The 21,037-nt window shown below is 34.2% G+C and overlaps 1 protein-coding gene across 1 annotated transcript in view; it reads left to right on the plus strand.

Moving 5' to 3' along the window:
* Positions 1 to 21,037, plus strand: part of psidin (phagocyte signaling impaired) — a 321,893-nt gene that overhangs the window by 264,514 nt on the left and 36,342 nt on the right. The window contains exon 15 of the mRNA XM_090399962.1: positions 8,162 to 8,231. Within this exon, the coding sequence (XP_090256088.1) occupies positions 8,162 to 8,231 (70 nt within the window). The remainder of the gene's footprint in view (positions 1 to 8,161; positions 8,232 to 21,037) is intronic.

Genomic DNA, 21,037 nt, shown 5'->3' on the forward strand with positions numbered 1-21,037 from the left:
GTGATGTTTTCTCCCAGGTGCAGGACACCAGAGTGAACAGAGGATTTGAAATTGGAAGCGATCACTATTTAGTCTTGAGCAGGATAAAATTGAATTTCATATTGAAAAGAAGAACATGTAAGAAAGTTTTAAAGCGAATAAAAGTTGTGCAGCTCTCAGATGTGAACTGTAGACTGAAATACACAAAGATTATTGAAGAAAAAATGAAAGAATTTGAGAACAGGAACCAAGCCTTGAAGAAAACCCTGATTGATTCAGTCAGAGAGGCATGTGGTGAGGTTGTCTGCAAGGATAGAAAAATCAGGACTCCATGGTGGACACAGGAAGTTAAAGAGGCAGTGAAGGAAAAGAAGAAATCATATCAAAAGTTCCTAGCAAATAAGTCAGCTTTTGCTCTTAGAGAATATACAGAGACAAATGTAAGAAAGCGAAACATTGTGTAAAACTAGCTAAAGAAAAGTCATGGGAGGACTTTGGCAAGAACATAGAAAATAAATATCAAGAAGGTGGCAAAATATTCTGGAGATTGTTGAAGAAGCTTAGAAATGGAAAGAGTGCTGTAAAAGGACTTAGAGATGATAAAAGTGACATGAAAACGGGAGTAAAAGATATCCTTGAAGTATGGAATAATTACTTTGAAAAACTACTAAATAAAACAAACAGTGATGACAGCACAGTGGTAAAAAACACTGACCAGGCATGCAGTCAGGAATACATATCCATACTTGAAGTAGAAAAAAGCCATCAAAGGCTTGAAATGTGGAAAGGCTGCAGGAGTAGATGGTATTCGACCAGAAATGCTGAAGTATGGTGGTATAAGAGTCTTACAGTGGCTGCATTGCCTGGACAGAGGGACAAATTTCCTATGATTGGAGTAGAGCTCTCATAGTACCCATACATAAAAAGGGAAATAAAACTGAATGTGAGAATTATAAAGGTATTTCCCTACTGAGTGTTTCTGGTAAGATCTATGCAAGTATACTTGAGAAACGGTTGAGAAGAACAAGCTGAATTCAGGCCAAATAGAGGCTGTCAGGATCAGATTTTCACTTTACAACAAGTAGTTGAGAAAGCATGGGAATATAACAAAGATCTGTATTTAAGTTGTGTCGATCTGTAAATGGCATATGACAAGGTGCCAAGAGAGAAGCTATTCAATACGCTACAGTTATATGGTGTCAATGGGGCATTATATCAAGCAATACTTAGTCTGTATTTGAGTTGTAAATCGGCAGTTAGAATTGAAGGATGTACAGGAAGATGGATGAATACATTATCCCCTCTGTTATTCATTATCTATATGGATCACATTATGAAGGAAAGTGGTATTAAACATGATATCAGAATTGGAGATGTTAATGTCTGCTCTTTGCTTTATGCGGACGATGTTATACGTCTGAATAAATCCACTACAAGTTTGCAAGATTCCCTGACTAAATTGAATAACTGTTGTAATAGATAAGGTATGAAGGTCAGCATTAAAAAGACAAAGACAATTAAAATAGGTAGAATCATTGAAAATGTCAACTGTGTTGTGAATGGAGAACCTGTGGAACAAGTAAAACATTTCAGCTATTTAGGCACGATTTTTATTGAAGATGGTAAATTAAATATGGAAATAGACAACAGAATCAACAAAGCTGGTATAGTAGGAAGTCAATTGAATAAATTCATATGGAATAAGAGAGAAATTAGTCAGAACACTAAATTAGCTGTATACAAGACAGTGCTCAAACCAGTTTTAAGTTATGGATCTGAGAGCTGGGTCAGAAGTAAAACACTTGACCAAAGACTAGAGACCACAGATATGAGAGTCCTGAGAAAGATTATGGGAGTGAACAGATGGCATCAATGGCAATATCATATTAAAAACGAGGATATTAGGAAAGACATTGTCAGCATCCAGGTATGCATTAGCAGAGCTAATCTCAGGTGGTATGGTCACTTAAACAGAATGGAGATGAGGAAAGATTAGCAAAACAAGTGTTCTCTTCCAGGTTGGCAGGAAAACGACTCAGAGGATGACCAAGATATAGGTGGATTGATAGGGTATAATGTGCCTTAGACGATAGAAATATAAGATCTGATAATGATAATATTGAAGTATTGACAAGTAATAGACTGATTTGGAAAAAAATTGTAAATAGGAAGTTAGTAATTATGTAAATTTTTCATGTTGTACTATCATATCCTGTACACCCCTTGAGGGTACATGTCGGGAATTTGATGATGATGATGATGATATATACATTTAGTTTCTCTGTGGCCATCTTGGCAAAAAACACTTGTTTTGCACCTTTCCTTTCCCATTTGATCACTTAAACAGAATGGAAGAGGAAAGTTTAGAAAAACATTTTTTTTCCCAGAATGGCAGAGGAAAGTTTAGTAAAACATGTTTTTTGCCCGAATGGCAGGGAAAAAGACCCAGAGCATGACCAAGTTCTACGTGAATATGATACTGTGAGAAGTGTCTTAGAGGACAGAAATTATAAGGTATTATAATATTGGAGTTTTGACAGATAACAGATAAATTTCAAGGAAAATTGCCAATAGGAAGTTAGTAACTTTTTTTTATGTATTACTATCATGATATCCTGTATATTCCCTGAGGAGACGTGTCAGGAATTTGACGGTGATGTATTTAGTTTTTTTGAATCATTTTTCTTTGTGGTAGAAATCAAGAAAACTTAGATTCTTATTATATTTCTACAGCCTCTCTATTTACTGATAAATATTCTTTGTAACTTCCTATTTGATCGAAATCCAGATTGTTTTCACCATTAATTTTTTTCCGTTTTCACGTCAATATCACGTATGCTCACGTCAATCTTTCTCGGGATACTCAGTAAGGAAATTCCTTTATAATTTTCACACTTTTTTTTTTTTCCTGTTTTTATAAATATTTACAATGAGAGTTTGACCACATTATCTGGGACCTTCTAATTTCAAGCCTTCTGTAATCCAGTGCAGCCACTGCAAAATTTTTAAACCACCAGATTTGAACATTTTAGCCTGAATGCCATATTTAGCTGTCTTTCTACATTTAATGTTTTTTTTGGTTGTTTGTTTGTTTTGGTTTTCTCTCTCTCTCTCTCACACACACATATCAATATGCACACTTGATTATATTCTTTCAAAATATTATCTGTCATTGTTTCTGATGTTCATTACCTCTAATAAGTTTTTCAAATTAATTATTGTATTATTCCAGTCATCCAGAATATTCTTAAAGTTTTTCTACTTTTAGAAAGTAATATGCTTTCCTTCATTTGTATATTTCCTTTGATATCTCATATTCTTGAAGAGTATATGTTGACTTATTAGTATAGCATGTGCTTACTAGTTAATAAGTAATCTATCACTTGCCACTGTTTTTGTAGACAAGATTACATATCTCCTGCCTGGATCGATCAACTTTTTCTTCAGATTTTGCTATTCATTCTCTGTAATTTGGTTCTTGTTTTCAAACTTCTTTACTTTTTCCTACCAATATTTCTATATTTGGGTTTTCAGTTAACATTTGCAGTAATTTTTTGATAGCAATTCTTTGCAATTTGAGTATACTTTTTTTTTTTGGTTGTACTATTCATTTTTATCCTGCCGACAACTAAATGGTATGTTAAAAATCCAATGTAGATTCATATTTCTTAGACCAATCTGAAGATATGACTACCAACATTAATATCTGAGACATTTCTTTTCTTTATGTACATTTTTATGTTAGAACATGTTAATAAGTACTTCATCTCTTAAGTAAAAATCTCACAGGTACTTGGAATTATTATTATTCTTCTTATCCTAGCCGTTTTCTCTTTCTATTTGTTTTGGATTGATGTATTGCTCTACTGTTTAGGTCTCCATTAAGAACTAGCCTTTTCTTTAATTTTTTTCATCAGGCGCTTTCTATAATTACTCAAATTTTCTGTACTACTTCTGTACTAGCACTTTCAGTGGAACCATAGTACAGCATCTTATTGTCCAATTTCTCATTTTATCATTTGCCCATATCACTCTATTTGAAATTTACTTCTTCACCAAATAAAATGTTGAGTGTTTAACATCATACTTACTCCCCCCTTTTTTTTTTAACTCCTCCTCCTGCTGATTTTTGATGCCATAGTTCAGTAACACCATTTTTGTCAACACAGTACTGTATTCGTTATATCTTATCTTATTATTTAGAAGCATTGTTATTTTGGTCTTCATGATTTCAATAGTATCATTTATGTTAACTTTGTGTCTCTGATTCTTTTTCTAGCTTCTTCTTTTCTTTTGATTCTTCTTATATGCATAGTGGCTATCTTCAGTTCTGATAAGGTTGTTTCCATACCTGACTTTTCACTGATCACATTAGTTTCCTGAAATATAAAAACAAATAGCATGCATCTTATATAACCTGTCACCATCTTGATATGATTATATTTTACAATCTTAATGTACATATTGAATAAACTTCACTTAACTAAGTCACCTGCCCATCCTTGTCTTTTCAGGCTTTAAGTGGATACCTATGAGCACATCTTCAGAAGGGTGAGGTTTGGATATTGGGTCAGAAGCCCCTGTTGTTTCCCAATTTATTAATGGTTCAGTGGAAGTTAGCATTAATGCCTCAGTGCTCTGACCCTTGTTAGCCTTATGTTAGCTTTTAACTTTATCTGTTTATTTTCTGTTCTGTAGTTTGGAAAAGCATTCCCTTAGAATTATGTTTTGTAAATTAATAAATAATAGCAAATTTTTTTAAAGTGAGAAAAAGGTACGACTGATGATGTGCTTTTCAGTTACTTATGTAGCAGCATATTAGGTCTGGTTAGAAGGATTTTGGTTCATAACTTTTGTCTATCTTATGAGAAGCATTTTTATATTGAGGAAGCAAGGCTTCTCTCCCTATGAAAACAGACAAAGCAGTCAGTGAACACATGTACTGACACAGAGCGTGGAGATAAGATTAATTACCTTATCGTTACTATAAGGTATGTAAGGAGCCAAATTACTTGGCTGTAGCAGGTTATTAGGCCTAATGTGTGTGCGTGTGTGTGAAAGAAGATGGTACAGCGGGATTTCTCCCCTCTCCCACCCATTATAGTATCACAACTGGAGAGTTGTAAAACGTTTTTTGCTTGGTTAACATGTTCATTTCCAATCACGCGATGCGAGTTCTCACCAAACGGCCGATCACGTGTTATCGCGTGGACGTCGTTGACTAAATAAAAAAAAAAAAAATTAGCCACCACGCGAAATTCCAATTTTCAGCTTGGCAATGAACGATATCACGTGATCACGCGATGTGAGCTCTCACCAGACGGCTGATCACGCGTTATCGCGTGGACGTCGTTGACTAAATAAAAAAATAATAAAAAATTTGGCCACCACACGAAATTCCAATTTTCAGCTTGGCAATGAAAGTGTTAAAGAGTAAATCATACTAGACAAGAAATTATATTCTCATAATCCTTTACCAAAGCTAAAGCAAACAAAAGTTGGCATTTGTTTGCTTAGTTGTTGGCAAGTTTCTAGATATTTGTTGGCAAGTATCTAGGTTGCTAGATATTCATACGCAAAGGGTGTTGACCTCGCATCAGTTGCCTCAGCATGATGCATCACATGCAAACTTTGTGCATGCTTAGGTAAAGGATTAAAACAAGAATATAATGTCTTGTTTAGTATAATTTATTTAGTATCAATCAAAAATTATATTAGTTTACAAGTTTTTCCTAGCAGGCATGTTTGGACAGTCCATGTACAGGATGAAATGAACAAAACAGTAATTCTGTATAAAAGTTGATATGTATCTGAAAGGATATTGTTTGAGTTGGTTGCAGTATTAAAATACATAATCAGAGACTTTGATTTAAATATCCCTGACTTGGTGGCCTGGGTCATCAGATTTCAAGCTCAGAAAGTGATAATAGTTCATGTATATTTTCAGTTTACATTTTAAATGCTTTTATTGCATAAATTGATTGTTGTGACCCTGTAACCCTGTATTACCAACAAGTATAATTTTGCTATGAAGATTTCAGTTTGAAATCCAGCAAAATGTCATAAGATTTTTCATAAGAATAGTAAGCTTGATGAATTTTCTTTTTGAGTATATGGCACATTCAGTAAACATCACAGGCTTTACATAATTTTAACCTTTTGTATCTGGTAGTCATAATAATAATAGTTTTAATTAATGGAAGGCACATTATTATTAATCTGTTCAATAGCGTTAATATGTCCAGTACTATCTGTTGATCTTAATGTTATGCTTGGTGGTTGATTAGATAGTATCTCTTCACCTAGTAACAGGCTGTGAGTCCACATTACACTGTGACATGGATGGTTGTTAAAGATGGATGCTTTTCGCTGCCTGCTTTTTGGATATCTAAAGTGGTTCAAAACAGCATGTATAGAACAGTATTCCCAGATTATTTTATCTGCAGCCTGCCCACAGTTCTTAATGGGTTGATATCTTTTTGTGGGTGAAATTCGCATAAAAAGAACAAACGTGTGGGAGAGATATTATCACTATTTATTAATTAGTAGTTTGTAATTTGTCTTCTTTCTGTTCTTTTAAACTATATATCAACTTTTGTTTTATTTAATTGGCACTATTAACCCTTTCACTGCTGAGAATATATTAGCAAGCCGAGCTCTCCTTGCTGACTTACTTTCTTTTATAATTTAAATTAAAGAATCAGTCATGTGAAACATCTGATTGTTTTTACAGTTCAAACTTGTGATACATAAATTATGATTTAATTGAAAATCTTTATCAGTTTATACAATATTGACCATTCTATATCATACACCTCCACCATAATTTCAAAATTTAGCAGTTTTATGATATTTTTTAAAATGCATGATGACATTCATCACATATCTTCTCTTTCTTTCTTCAAATTTGATGTTAGGATATACATTACAATATCTTTTTGATTTTTCCTTTTAAAAAAAATAAAGTTGGGAAGCACCTTCCTTTCAATGTAGAAGTTGGGCAACAGATTATGCAGATCTTTAGTGGTTATTCTCGGCATATGAAAGATATGAAAAATTTCTCTTATGAGAGTCAGTTGGAAATCTTTAAATATTGTTTTTCCTTGTATTACTTCATACAGCATCTGAGAATTTAGAACTTGCGTATAGCAGGCAAAAATAGAACTTTCTGTACCACTTCAAGTCCTCTTACAAACATTCATCTGAACTACTCATGTCCAGTCTGTCATCTGCTTATGCTATTCTTAGGATATTGGCTGATTGATTACTCTTCCTTTCCTAATGATTTCATGCAATTGTTATGACTTATGATTAGCATGCACATTTTTTACTGTTTTTATTATCCCTGGGAAGACATTGACCACATGACACATTAGCCAGGAGATTTCTTCTGCCATAGGCAAAATTCAAATATTTTCCTTCAGATAACAGATGAAGACAGAGAAGCACTTGAATTTAACTGAATTATATTCATAATAGATGTTTCGACTTTCCTGGCTTGCAAAATTGAAATGTGTATAAAAGTTGTTTCACCAAAGATTTTTTATATGCAAAATGTGTTCTCAAGAAACTTAACAAGGGTGCCATTTTTAAAGTACTTGAGATAACTCAAGCTTAGCAGTGAAAAGATTAATTTCTGTTCAAAAAATGAATATCAGCTAATATCTAATAAGCATTTCTTCATGTATATTTTGTATTATATATTTAAACATTTCCATGCATACTTCATGTTAAAAAGCTGATACGTTTCATTTATGGAAGGTATACTTCATTTAATACTATGAGCTATCAATGCAGCTAATTTTATTTAAATGCTGATAGTTACAGAAGTAATTGATTTTAATTGAAAGAGAAATCATCACTGTAGAGCTTAATAAGATAGAATTTTATTGAAACTTACAGATATCGGGTATGTGATTGATGTTTTCTAATCACTAAAAGTGAGTAAAATATAGCCTATATTTTTGTTAGTTTTTACCCCCTAATTAATGCAGTGTTTCATTTCTGAATTTTTATATTTTTACTTAGTGCCTGTAGAATGTTATAATTAATCATTGATTTGAAGCATTTGTAAAATTAATATTTCATTTTAGAAAGTTTGAAGATTAAAAAGTATGGCTTTTAGTCTTGATTTTTTGGGTTCACAAGGCAGCAGAACTTAAAATATTGCTGACCTTTCCAGGTGCTGTAGGAGTTGGCCACTCACTCTATGAAAGTTGTGATTTAAAACATATTCAGCAAGAAACACTAGGGTATGTATATGGCTAGCAGTTTAGCTGGCTAGATATAAATGGTATCATTAATTCAACAAGGTATATAGTATAACAGTATTTGTATAATGGGAGGCATTTAAAACATTATAATGCTGGTTTTCATAACCTAAGGATAATGTAATAATTATAATTTCTCAAAACAGAGTTAAGTTAGGTTAATGGATGAAATGTAAAGAATTTTAATGCAACTGTTATTTCTTCACAATTTATATGTGCATTTTAAAGCTGCATGCTGCTCTTTGTAAAGAGTTCATTACTTAATAGTTTGAAATACTGATATGCGATCTCTTATAAAGGTGTCTTCATTTGTAGTAATAATGGAATGAAGATAGCATTAAGAATCGATTAAATATTGGTTTAATGACTCTAGTAGTAATTTGTGTCTGCCATACAGACATCACTGGGGATGGGGGGGGGGGGGTATACAATACATGGATGTAATTTGCACATAACAAACAAATCTGATGCTGAAATCCTACGAGAGAGTACCCCAGGATGTTGACCCTATCAGATCACCTCCACTTGTTTTAGTTGCTTTTGTGCATGTTACATTTCTTATATTATATCCATGATGATACCTCTATAACAGACAAAATATTGGAGTCATTAAATCAAATAAAAAAATGAACTTTAGTAGTATTTAGGCTTAAATACGCAATATTCTATAATCTATAAAAATCTATGAATAAGATATATTAAGTTGTAATCTAATTTTGCCTATATATCTTTGCATATTTTTACCCCCTCGCCCCTTAGAATACAAATTTAAATTAAATTACTGTTAACAGTAAAACAATGTATACTTATTTCTTTAGAGGTTATTTTTATTTTAATTTCCTGTTTAATTTTGCAGCAGTGGGAAGAGACAGATTATTTTTGTTTGTATGAAGTTTTATCACCTTCAGCTATAACTAAGTCACTACCGAATGAATAAATGTTTATTATATTAATTTTTCTGTTTTTCAATTTTTTTTTATTCATTCTCATGCTTCCTTTTGAGGCTTTTTCTTATCTCACTTATCTTGCTCCTCTGTTCTCCATTTCTTATAAACAGTAGGCTGTGTGATGACATTGTTAACCCCAGTTTTTCATGTTATCCATTTTTCTTATTCCTAAGATTTACTTCAGTCATTAATCTTCTCATTCATCTTTCAGGCATGCTGAGATTTTAAAGTTAGTGGGTATTTCTCTTCCATTAATTGATTTAACCCTTTTGCTATATGGCTTACAAATGCTACTTATAAATAATTCATTCAACTTTCCAAATGGTATTCTTATTTCATAATAGTCAACTCTCACTATACCAAACACTATTATAAGGAACCACTAAAAAGTCCCAACCCAAGTTCACTGTAGTGAGTATTGACTATATAAAGTGTTCTGGCAATTAAAACCATATCTTCAAATTCCATCATCAAATTCGTAATATGTATCCCTTGAGCATTATGTATCATACTATGATAGTACTATTTGAGAATTTACATTATTTCTAACTTCTTAACAATATTCTTTCAAATTAGCCTGTTGTTTGTCTGAATTCCAATATTGTCACATCTTATATTTTGGTTTCTTAAGGCACTTTTAACTGCATTAATTCACCTAGATGTTGGTTTACTTCTGGGTACTTTTCCTGCCATCAAACAGCTGTTCTTGATATTTTTTCCTCTCAGATTCTGTTTAAGTAACCATACCACTCATGATCAGCTCTGCTTATGCATTTCTAAATATTAACAATATCATATTCCTTCATAATATCATCAGTTTTAATATTATTATGCCAGTGATGCCATGAAGGGTTTTGTTTTTCAAAAAAAAAAAAAAAAAAAAGTGGTGTATGTTTTGAAAAACAACCAATAATAAATCGTTTTTGTTTTTGTTAACATCATCATTATCTTATTAACAACTATGTGGAGAGACAAATCTGTTTAATTATAAAGTGTGATATAATTTGTCTGGGCATAGCCTCAGTTATATACTGATTGTGCTCTTAGTGAGAGCCATTCAGTATGTGTAAGATTTTGTTGGAGACTAAACTACCAGTCTAGTACTTTTTTTTTTATAAGACATAGATTAATTTTTATACATTAAGATTAATTTTTATTCACAATGCAATGAAACTGTATATAGTGAATAAATCCCCCCCCCCCTTACCACAACTTTGCTCCAGGTGTAAGCAATACAAAGTAAATACATTATTTTGCAGGAAATACAGTAAATAAATATCCTAACATCCTAAAAGTGTATTTCTAAATAATAGGTAAGGGAAATTTTATTCTAAGAATTTTTGTTGATCTTGCATCTATTCCTGTTCTTCTCCCAAAAAAGAAAAGACTTAAGCTTTCAGATTTATTTTTAAGCTCCAACAAAAGCATGTCAAATCCTGAAGGATTACCAAGGCCTTACCTTATTTTTGAAATTGCCTCAGAAATAAAGAAATGTGAAGTTTTATGTAATATCAGCATTTCCAAAACTGTTGAAGTATCAGAGAATTTCCTTGAGATTGAAATTATCCTGAAATGTGAGAATTATCATTTAGACAATTTCAAATTTTTTTACCCAAAATGATATGATAAAGAAAGTATCTGATTGTTTTATAAAAGGAACAATGATTATGATTTTCTATACAATGTTTATTTCTGATGAATAATGGAGGGAAATAATATTCAGCAACAGTATATAAAATAAATGCAAGTACAACTCTGTTTCTAGAGATCAGAGGAGAGAATACTGATTGCAATAATTGCCTTTATCTTTTGATGTTTTTGTAGGTAAATTGTGTGGTAAAACCATAAAACAGAAATATCACTAGATATTTATATATCGGAGGCCTGAATTATTTTGAAAAAAGTTCTGCATTTGGTCTCTAGAACAGGGTTTCTAAACTATGTAAAAATAATCTAAATTAAGTGGATATTAAATCCAATATCGTTTCAAAGCCAAATACAGAAACTATAAAAGTTTCATGCGGAGATTGACCAGAGAGCTAACAGGAATACACCGTCGCCATACTACGAGTTATCCTTGCCAAACCTAATAGGAAAGCACAACTGCTAAAAGGCAATATATACGGATGCTTTTAGCAGTCGTGCTTTCCTATTAGGTTCGGCAAGGGCAACTCGTAGTATGGCAGTGGTGTATTCCTGTTAGCTCTGGTCAATCTCTGCATGAAACTTTTGTAGTTTCTATATTCAGTTTTGAAATGATGTTGGATTTAATATCCACTTAATTTAGATAATTTTGCATCGCTGAAGTGAAACCTTTTGGCTCTTTATTTTAGTAAATATGTAAAAATAAATAAAACAATTAAGAAAAATTAACTTTAAAAAAATAGAAATAAAAACCTTAAGTACTAAAGTTTTTATTTCTCATTATATTGTGTATACCTATAGTACTAATGTACTATAGGTATACAATATAGTAAGAAATAAAAACTTTGGTACCTAAAGTTTTTATTTCTATTTTTTAAGGTTTTTATTTAATATTAAACAACCTTTTGTGAGTATAATCATTTTTAAAAAAAAAAGACACACACACACACTGCTTAGAAAGAAGTCAACGGACACCATAATGTGAGGGACAACCAGTGATGGTGCCCACTTTAATCAGCTATAATATATATATATATACGACATCCTTTCACTGCAGTGACTGCAACAATCCTATGGGGCATACAATAACAATCAATGGAAATTTTGGACCATTCTTCCTGTAGGCATGTAATAAGGTCCTAGCTACGTCCCTTGACCTCACCCAACACTGCAGTTCCTCCCAGAGATAGGGCTCTGTGGAGGCCAGTCAAGTGTGGTGATGATGTTCATGTCCACAAACCACATAGTTACAGCAACAGCCTTATGACCCGCTGCTTTGTCTTGCTGAAAGAGACACTGGTCAGTTCTGTAGAAACACCACAAAGTAGGAAGAATTGCATCACACAGAATGTTCAGATATCTCTTGGAGTTCATTGTTCATGGCACCACAAAGAGAGGTCCGAGATCAAACAAGGAAAAATAGGACCATACCATTCACACTTCCACCTCTGAATTTCATAGTTGGATTTATGCACTCTGCTAAGAGATGTTCACTGAGCATCTGCCACACCCATCCAACTGCTTGTGGAGGGTGTAGCATGATTCATTGCTCCATAACACATTTCCCACTTTATACTCCTTTCACCACTGAAGATGACACTGCATGTTGGGTAATGTGGGGCTTGCATATTACAGTTTTTCCAATAGAAACCCCATCTTGTGAGCCTCGGTTATGAATATTTTTGTGCAGATTCGTGTTCTAGATACCTGGAACTCTCATTCAACATGTCAGCTGACAAATGCTGTTTTTACATGTTATACTTCATAGCACGCTGTGGTCACATTTGGTGAGTGTGGTGGATCCTTCACTGCGGGCAGCACTTGATGCTGACTCTCTGCTTTTCCATCTCAGTATGGTATCACTGATTGTTAAACTGGGATTGCCCAGTTTGTCAACAATTGCTGAACAGATAGGCCTGCAACATGGCATCCTATCACAATGCTTCTCTCAAATTCCATCAGTACCCTTCTCACAGCCATTTCACATGGACACAATTGCACTGACTAGGGAGCATCATATTCCTCCAATTTATACTGGCTACAAGCACATGACTTGTTACATGGCACAATTCACTTTGCCAATGGGGTGTCTGTTGACTTATTTCCAAGCAGTGTTGTGTGTATGTGTATGTGCTTATGAATTATGTGGTTCCCACATATGAACAGTTCTTTGCAAACTAATAGTACATTTGTACTGTGGATGGGGTAAGGATATCCCCCTCCCATTTTTATCAATTTTATATATATGTATATTTTTTTAATTTATTTTTTACATAGTCTGGAAACTCTAAAGACCAAACATGGAACTTTTTCAAGCTACTTCAGGCCTCCGATAAGTGGGGTGGTAGTCTCGCATCCAGTGATGTAATTTATCTCCCGCCTAAAGCAATCTGGGTTTAAATTCGGAAGAAGGCTAGTTCAGAAGCCTTAAGGTAGCAGCCCTACCACTGAACTATTCCATCGTCAGGCTGGTCCCCTGACATGGAGGACATAATCCTACTTGTAAGCTGACAGAAAAAGATAATCAGATCGAATCTATGGGAAACGACCCTGGAATGGAAAAGGTAAAACAAAAATGGAAACGACAAAATATAATACACATAGCAAACTGGAACGTAAAAGGAATAGCATATAAAGAAATAGAATTAGACCAGTTATTAAATGAAAGAAATTTTAAAATAGCAGTAATCACTGAAACAAAAAAAGAAATTAAAAGGAACTATGAGAACTGAAAATTTTAATGTGATATACAGTGGAGTCGACAGAGACCAAAGAGCACAAGCAGGAACATATTATTTAACATATTAAAAGAAAGACAAATACCAAATAATATCCTAAAAGCTATCACAAATATATATGAAAATAATCAAATACAAATAAGATTAAATCATGAGCTATCATATACGAGAGAGATAAACCAAGGAGTCCGACAGGGATGTCCCCTCTCAGCAACTCTTTTTAATATCTACTTAAATAAAATAATAATAAAATGGAATAAAAATTTACATCAAGGAATTAAACTTTCTCCTACAGTTAACTTAAACACTCCTCTTTGCCAACGACCAAATAATAATTACAAATTCTGAAGGATAACTTACAGAAAGCTATTTTTAGATCTAAATGAGATATCCAAAGATTATGGTATGATAATATCAACAGAAAAATCAAAAACTATGGCCTTTAAAGGACAAGATCCAGCAAGAACTAAAATAGTAATAGATAACAAGATCTTAGAACAGGTGAATTCATTTAACTACCTAGGATGTATGATCGCATATGAAAATGAAAACGATGTAAACGTAAAAATTGCAAAATATTTAAAAATAACAGGTGTAATTAACTCTATATTTAAACCAAACCTAGTTCAAAAACAAACCAGGCTAAAAGTATACAATACATTAGCCTTACCGGTCTTAATGTATGGAAGCGAAATCTGGACAATAAAACAAAAAGACAAACAAAGATTAACAACAGCAGAAATGAAGTTTATGAGAAAAACTGCAAAGTATACCCTATTTGATCACAAAAGAAACGAAGATATAATGAAAGAATTAAACCAAGAACCAGTAATAGAAAAAATTAAAAAATATAAATGGATGGAACACGTTCAAAGAATGAAAACAGAAAGATTACCAAAATAAGCCTGAAGTACAAGCCATTAGGAAAAAGAAAACTAGGACATCCTCTTAAACGATTCAACGATGACTTCTAAGGCCAGAACAGGCCATGCTAGGCCTAAATCCTTGATACGCATGATGATGATGACCTAAAGCAATCACAACATCACTGCCCAAATTGGATTTGAACCTGCAACTCTTGGTTGGAGAGCGTATATGCTGACCCTTGGGAGTTTTAACTTAACACCTAAATACACACAATTCTGCTGGTGCAGAAACCAATCCATTTATGCCATGCACAATATTTTTAAAGCAAATGTTATAGCAAACTTGACAGAACAAAATATTATTTCACAAGTATTAGTTTTACATTGAAATTCTACCAAAAAAAATAATAAAACTTTGAATTGGCATGTCATATATGCTTAATGTGTGATAATGATATGTATGCTACATGAAGTAGAAGGGTCATGCTATAATGTCGAGTAAGCTATTGCCAGATGCATGCAACTTGCAAAACATCCCAGCATAAATGTGTTAAGGATTCCTGCAGACTTTTACTGGATTCATTTAATAGTAAAGCATCATCTGCATACAATAAAGAGGTGAGATTAATATATCCAATTTTGATATCAGGATTAATACCACTTCATTTTTTGATCTGTACAGATTATGAGTAATACCGGAGATAGTGTGCACCCTTGTCTTACACCCGATGTCATATCAAACCATCTGTTTCCTTTAATTCTAACTGCTGATGTACAACTCAAATATAGGATATGCATTACTTGACACAATGTCCCATTTACATCATATAATAGCATTTTGAACAGCTTTTCTCTTGACACCTTGTAATATGCCTTTTCCATTGTACATAACTTAAAGGTCCTTGATATATTCCCAATCAGATTCACTTTAAGGCAAATGAGAAATCAACTATTTGTCCTCAATTAAGTATCTGATATTGATTATTACTATTTACCCTGAATACAGCTTATTCTTCTCCAGATTTATTATTCACAGTATTTTTTAGTCTCTTCTCAAGGATATCTGCAGAAATCTCAGTAATTTTTCATTTGTTTTATTTTCCTTTTTCTGATGAGATCTTTCCGAGCAATAAATACAAAATGTTATATTCAAGCAATAACAATCAGAGAAAAGAAGGAGTAGCTATAGTAGCTAATCTTGAATGGCAGGCAATATCAAGTACAGTGATATGGACAAATATCAGAATGGCAAACTGGACAGTGAGATGCCAATGGTCCCACAGAAGGTTCTACTAAAGTAGGAGTGGAGAAAGTTTTTGAGGCTACAAAAAATTTCTGTACTCCTACTTTAGTTGAACTGACACAATGAAAAAGGAAAAGTTGGTCATTGTTGGGGATCTAAATAGCAGAGTAGGAAATGATTGTCAGATATACAGAAATAATTTGGGAAAATTTGGAGAAAAGAGCAAAGCTAATAATAATGGCAAATACCTGTTGGACTTCTTTTCAGGACATGGACTGGTTATTACTAACACAATGTTCCAACATAAAAATCTGCATAAATTCACATGGAGAGAAGAGGCAAGGAATAAAAATGTCTCATTGACTATGTTATTGTTGATAGTGACGTTTTCCCATTGGTGCAGACACTATTGTGTACAGAGGATTTGAAATTGGAAGTGATCGACATTTACTCTTGAGCAGGATAAAATAGAATTTCATATTGAAAAGAAGAACATGTAAGAAAGTTTTAAAGCGATTAAAGTTGAGCAGCTCTCAGATGTGAACTGTAGACTAAAATACACAAACATTATTGAAGAGAAAATGAGAGTTTGAGAACAGGAACCAAACCTTGAATATTCAGTGAAAGAAGAAAGCATATTGAAAGTTCTTGGCGATAAGTCAGCTTGTTCTCTTAGAGAATACAGAGACAAATGTAAGAAAGCTAAACACTGTGTAAAACTAGCTAAACAAAAGTCAGGGGAAAACTTTAGTAACAACATAGAAAATAAATATCAGGAAGGTAGCAATATATTCTGGAGGTTGAGAAAGAGACTGCTGGGATCAGATTTTCATTTGATGACAAATAATTGAGAAATTGTGAGATAACAAGGATTTCTATTTAAGTTTTGTGGACTTGCAAAAGACATATGACAAGAGTAAAGCATCATCTGCATACAATTAAGAGGTGAGATTAACATATCCAATTTTGATATCAGGGTTAATACCACTTCATTTTTTGATCTGTACAGATTATGAATAATACCAGAGATAGTGTGCTCCCTTGTCTTACACCTGATGTCATATCAAACCATCTGTTTCCTTTAATTCTAGGTGCCAAGAGAAAAGCCATTCTAATTGTTACAATTATATGGTGTCAATGGGGCATTATATCAAGCAATACCTAGTCTTTATTTGAGTTGTAAGTCTGCAGTTAGAATTGAAGGAAATACAGGTAGATGGTTTAATGTTAAATCTGGTGTGAGACAAGGATGTACATTATCCCCTCTGTTATTCATTATCTATATGGATCACATTATGAAGGAAAGTGATATTAAACATGATATCAAAATTGGAGATGTTAATGTCAGCTCTTTGCTTTATGCAGATGATGTTATACTTCTAAATAAATCCGCTACAAGTCTGCAAGATTCTCTGACTAAATTGAATAGTTGTTGTAATAGATATGGTATGAAGGTCAGCAATAAAAAGACAAAGACAATGAAAATAGGCAGAATCATTGAAAATGTCAACTGTGTTGTGAATGGAGAACCTGTGGAACAAGTGAAACATTGCAGCTACTTAGGCACGATTTTTACTGAAGATGGTAAATTAAATATAGAAATAGACAACAGAATCAGCAAAGCTGGTATGGTAAGGAAGTGAATTGAATAAATTCATATGGAATAAGAGAGAAATTAGGCGGAACACTAAATTAGCTGTATACAAGACAGTGTTCAAACCAGTTTTAACTTATGTATCTGAGAGCTGGCTCAGAAGTAAAACCCTTGAGACTAGAGACAGCATATACGAGAGTCCTGAGAAAGATTATAGGCGTGAACAGATGGCATCAGTGGCAATATCATATTAAAAACGAGGATATTAGGAAAGAACTTGACATTGTCAACATCCAGGAATGCGTTAGCAGAGCTAATCTCAGGTGGTATGGTCACTTAAATTAGAATGGGTGAAGAAAGATTAGCAAAACAAGTTTGGCAACTCCTATAGGCAGAGACGACCTGCTAATGCTTCTGCCTGGTATCTCCACATGAGCCTGGCTCCCACTGAAGCGACCTCAATAAAGGTCGAAACTAGTCTGGGTTGTGGCCGATCCCTTAATGCATAACATTAGACATATCCGCAAGGAGATGTGTTTTGCATTATGGGAGATGCTGAGATAGGAGTGTTGGTAGCTTGCTCCACCTTTGCAAGGAGTGCCCTGGTGTTGTACCACCTTACCCCAGTCCTGAAGATACTTTCAGGCACAAACTTTGTTTGCTCACACTTGGATAAAGGATTAAACTAAATTTATTATACTCTAACCAAGTGAAAAATAAACTTTCAACAATGGTTATTACGAACAAATATATGCTGTCCTGTGGAATTCGTTATAACCAAGTTCTACTCTATATGTAAATGTCACTTATGCAGCATATATGCAAAATACTTGATCTCATGCATCACCATGTGTTCCAGGCAACTATTTAAGAATGCTACTACTGCTCAGTAATCATCAGTATTTTTGATCACAGTGGGAAAGCAAAGGATCTTTTGGTGTTTAATAAAGGACTTATTGTGGGTGCCTGTCTATCTGGAGCCACGATTTTGAAAACAGCAGAATTGACTGGTTTCTCAAAAGGTGAGATATCCCTGGTATTTAATCAGTGAAAAAAAAAACCATATTACTTGTTTAAGAGGCATAACTAGGGTCCTAAGACAGTCTGTCGAGAATGAGATCACTGTCATCTGAGAAGTCATGTACGGACAAACAGAACGACTAAAGCATTGCCTACCGTATGAAGAAAAGATGACGGTAACAAAAGCCGTCGAATGAGCACCCCATGTCTCGCCAGCGCAGTGCCATCAATCTCTGCTGACAAATCCACATCATGCTGCAGCTGTAAAACTGGTGTGACAGATAAAAAAAAAAAAAAAAAAAAAAGGGTATATTCTACGAGTTCTGTTGCCACTGGCTGCACACTTCCTGTGCCAAAATAGATGAATTAATGCACAAGCTATTTATCGACCTCAACCAGTCCTTTCTTTGTTTGCTGTTCCTGCCTCCCTTCCGTAAAACAACTCCTGAACATAGGTAAACCAATCAAAAACCTTGACCAGCTCATCAATACTATGAACGAAACCTTTTCCTCCAAAATGTGAGCAGTGGAAGCTAAGCTCAAATTAATTAATGACCAGCACCGCAATGCAAGTTCACTCTTGCCTGCGAATGAACCTGACCTAATTGCATCAATGGTATACGACTTGATGGAGGCCAAAAACGAAAAATTCAATGTATTTATTTTGAACTTTCCACCAGAAAAATGGAAAAGAAGACATCAACAAACTAGCAGAAGAATGCAACATTGATTCTAAAAATATCGTCAGGTGCCATCGTTTTTGGCCCATAAATAAAAGAAAGGACGGAAGGAACTTTCCATGCCTCGTAAAAGTGACTTGTGACACTCTGACAAGTGCATCTAAATTAACAACAACAATCAACACAAGTTCAAAAACACTTGTCCCCAAACGTGCATACATGCTTGGTGGACCTAACATTTGCACATAGGGAACAAGGACACCATCTTTGAAGAGAACTTGAAGAAAAACGCCAAAATGGAGACACCAGTTGGATCATCAACTACATGCAAGTCAAATTGGTGTAAAAATCAAGTGATGCATTAGTAGCCACCATGGAAACCAGTATGCAGACACTGCATAGGAAATGTGCAAGGCCCTTGCAGTCAAATATATGCCTCACAGAACCCCACCTATTCTTTCCGGCAGAAACTCAAATCTCACCTCCCTCCAGCACTATTTATCTCAACCTTCCACATTACACACTCTTTAACTCCTTTCGACACAATGATGGCATCTGCACATACATCCGCTCCGACATACCTTGCCAGAGAACACCCAACCTAGAGTCCCTCAACTTTGACCTTCTTTGGTTGAAACTATCCCTTCCCCACTCAACCAAATGCATTTGCTGTCTCTATCACTTCCCTAATGCAACCAACCACCCTCAGCTCCTTAAAAATTGATTTTCTCCAGTCCCACTTTCCCAACAACAAAATCATCCTTCCTGGAGATTTTAATGTCCATAACACCAAATAGAGTTCCTCCTCCAGTTGTATAGATCTTGCAGGCCTAGATGCTGAAAGATTTGCCATCACTAATGACCTTACACAACTTGTTCAGGTGCATCCAGAATACCAGATAACCTGAACCACTCAGCAAATACCTTAATCTTTTCCTCACCCATGACCCTTCCACTCACACAGTGAAAGTAGTGGGACCCCTAGGTAATTCTGACCATAATCTAGTGCTCATCTCCTCCCCCATGCAACAATACTTACACAGCCTCTTCCATACAAGAGTAGTTTGGCATTATAACAGTGCCAAGTGGGAGACAGCTTCTGCAACATCTATGCCACATTCAATGGTTGGACTATTGCTTCCAGCCTTCCAACCCAAACATATGCACCGAACTTATCACCAAACTAATCCTCATCAGCATGGAAACATACATTCCCCACACTACTCTGAACTGCCATTCCCTAACTAAATCCTGGTTCTCCAAAAGATGTGCCAAGGCTGTACAAATTAAAAAATCAAACATACAATAACTGGTTCACAACAAGAACTCCATCCTCCTTTAGAGCTTATACTCAAACCCGAAATAGATGCAAAAAAACTGTCAGTGCTTCCAAAACAGAGTTCGAAAGAGCAAAATGCAGGAAAATAGCAGCCTATCCAAACAGAAGCCAAGCCTTTTGTCTCTCTCCAAAGCAATTGGCCATAACTTCTGCCCAACACTATTCCCACTACTATCATATCCAGATAGCCCTATTGCATCATCACCTACAGAAAAAGCCAATCTTCTGGCTTTACACTTTGTTGTAATGTTTAGTAATTTGTAATTTATAGTTTATTATATTGTTTATGATGTTACTTTTTTACTCAATGTATTTCTGCTCTTACTTCGTTGTTTTTGTGATTGCTTGAGCTTGTACAAAATGTCTATATGCTCTAATCTCTAATTCACGTATAATACTATTATTTGACTTTAGTCTCCTTTCGTAATCTAGTTAGTTTACCCCCCCTCCCCTAATGCCACAAAGTTTGCTCTCACATGTGCTAGTATCGTAGACTGAGGAAAAGCCTCTGGGGCCAAATCCTTAATCGTTGCTATAATTCAAATATTAATCCTTAAAAATTTATTTATGTTAATGGCTGTGCCATTAAGGATCATGTAAAAGAAATTTCTATCTTTCTTTTACACACAAGAGAATAATTTAGCTAAGCGCTATAATAACCCTTAAATCAGTTTTATCTCAAGCAACTCCGAATTACTCAGTCGTGGCTGTTACTTC

This window comes from Typopeltis vanoorti, chromosome 11 (assembly GCF_054136105.1).
Source record: "Typopeltis vanoorti isolate ZY-2024b chromosome 11, IOZ_Tvanoo_1.0, whole genome shotgun sequence".
NCBI lineage: Eukaryota > Metazoa > Arthropoda > Arachnida > Uropygi > Thelyphonidae > Typopeltis > Typopeltis vanoorti.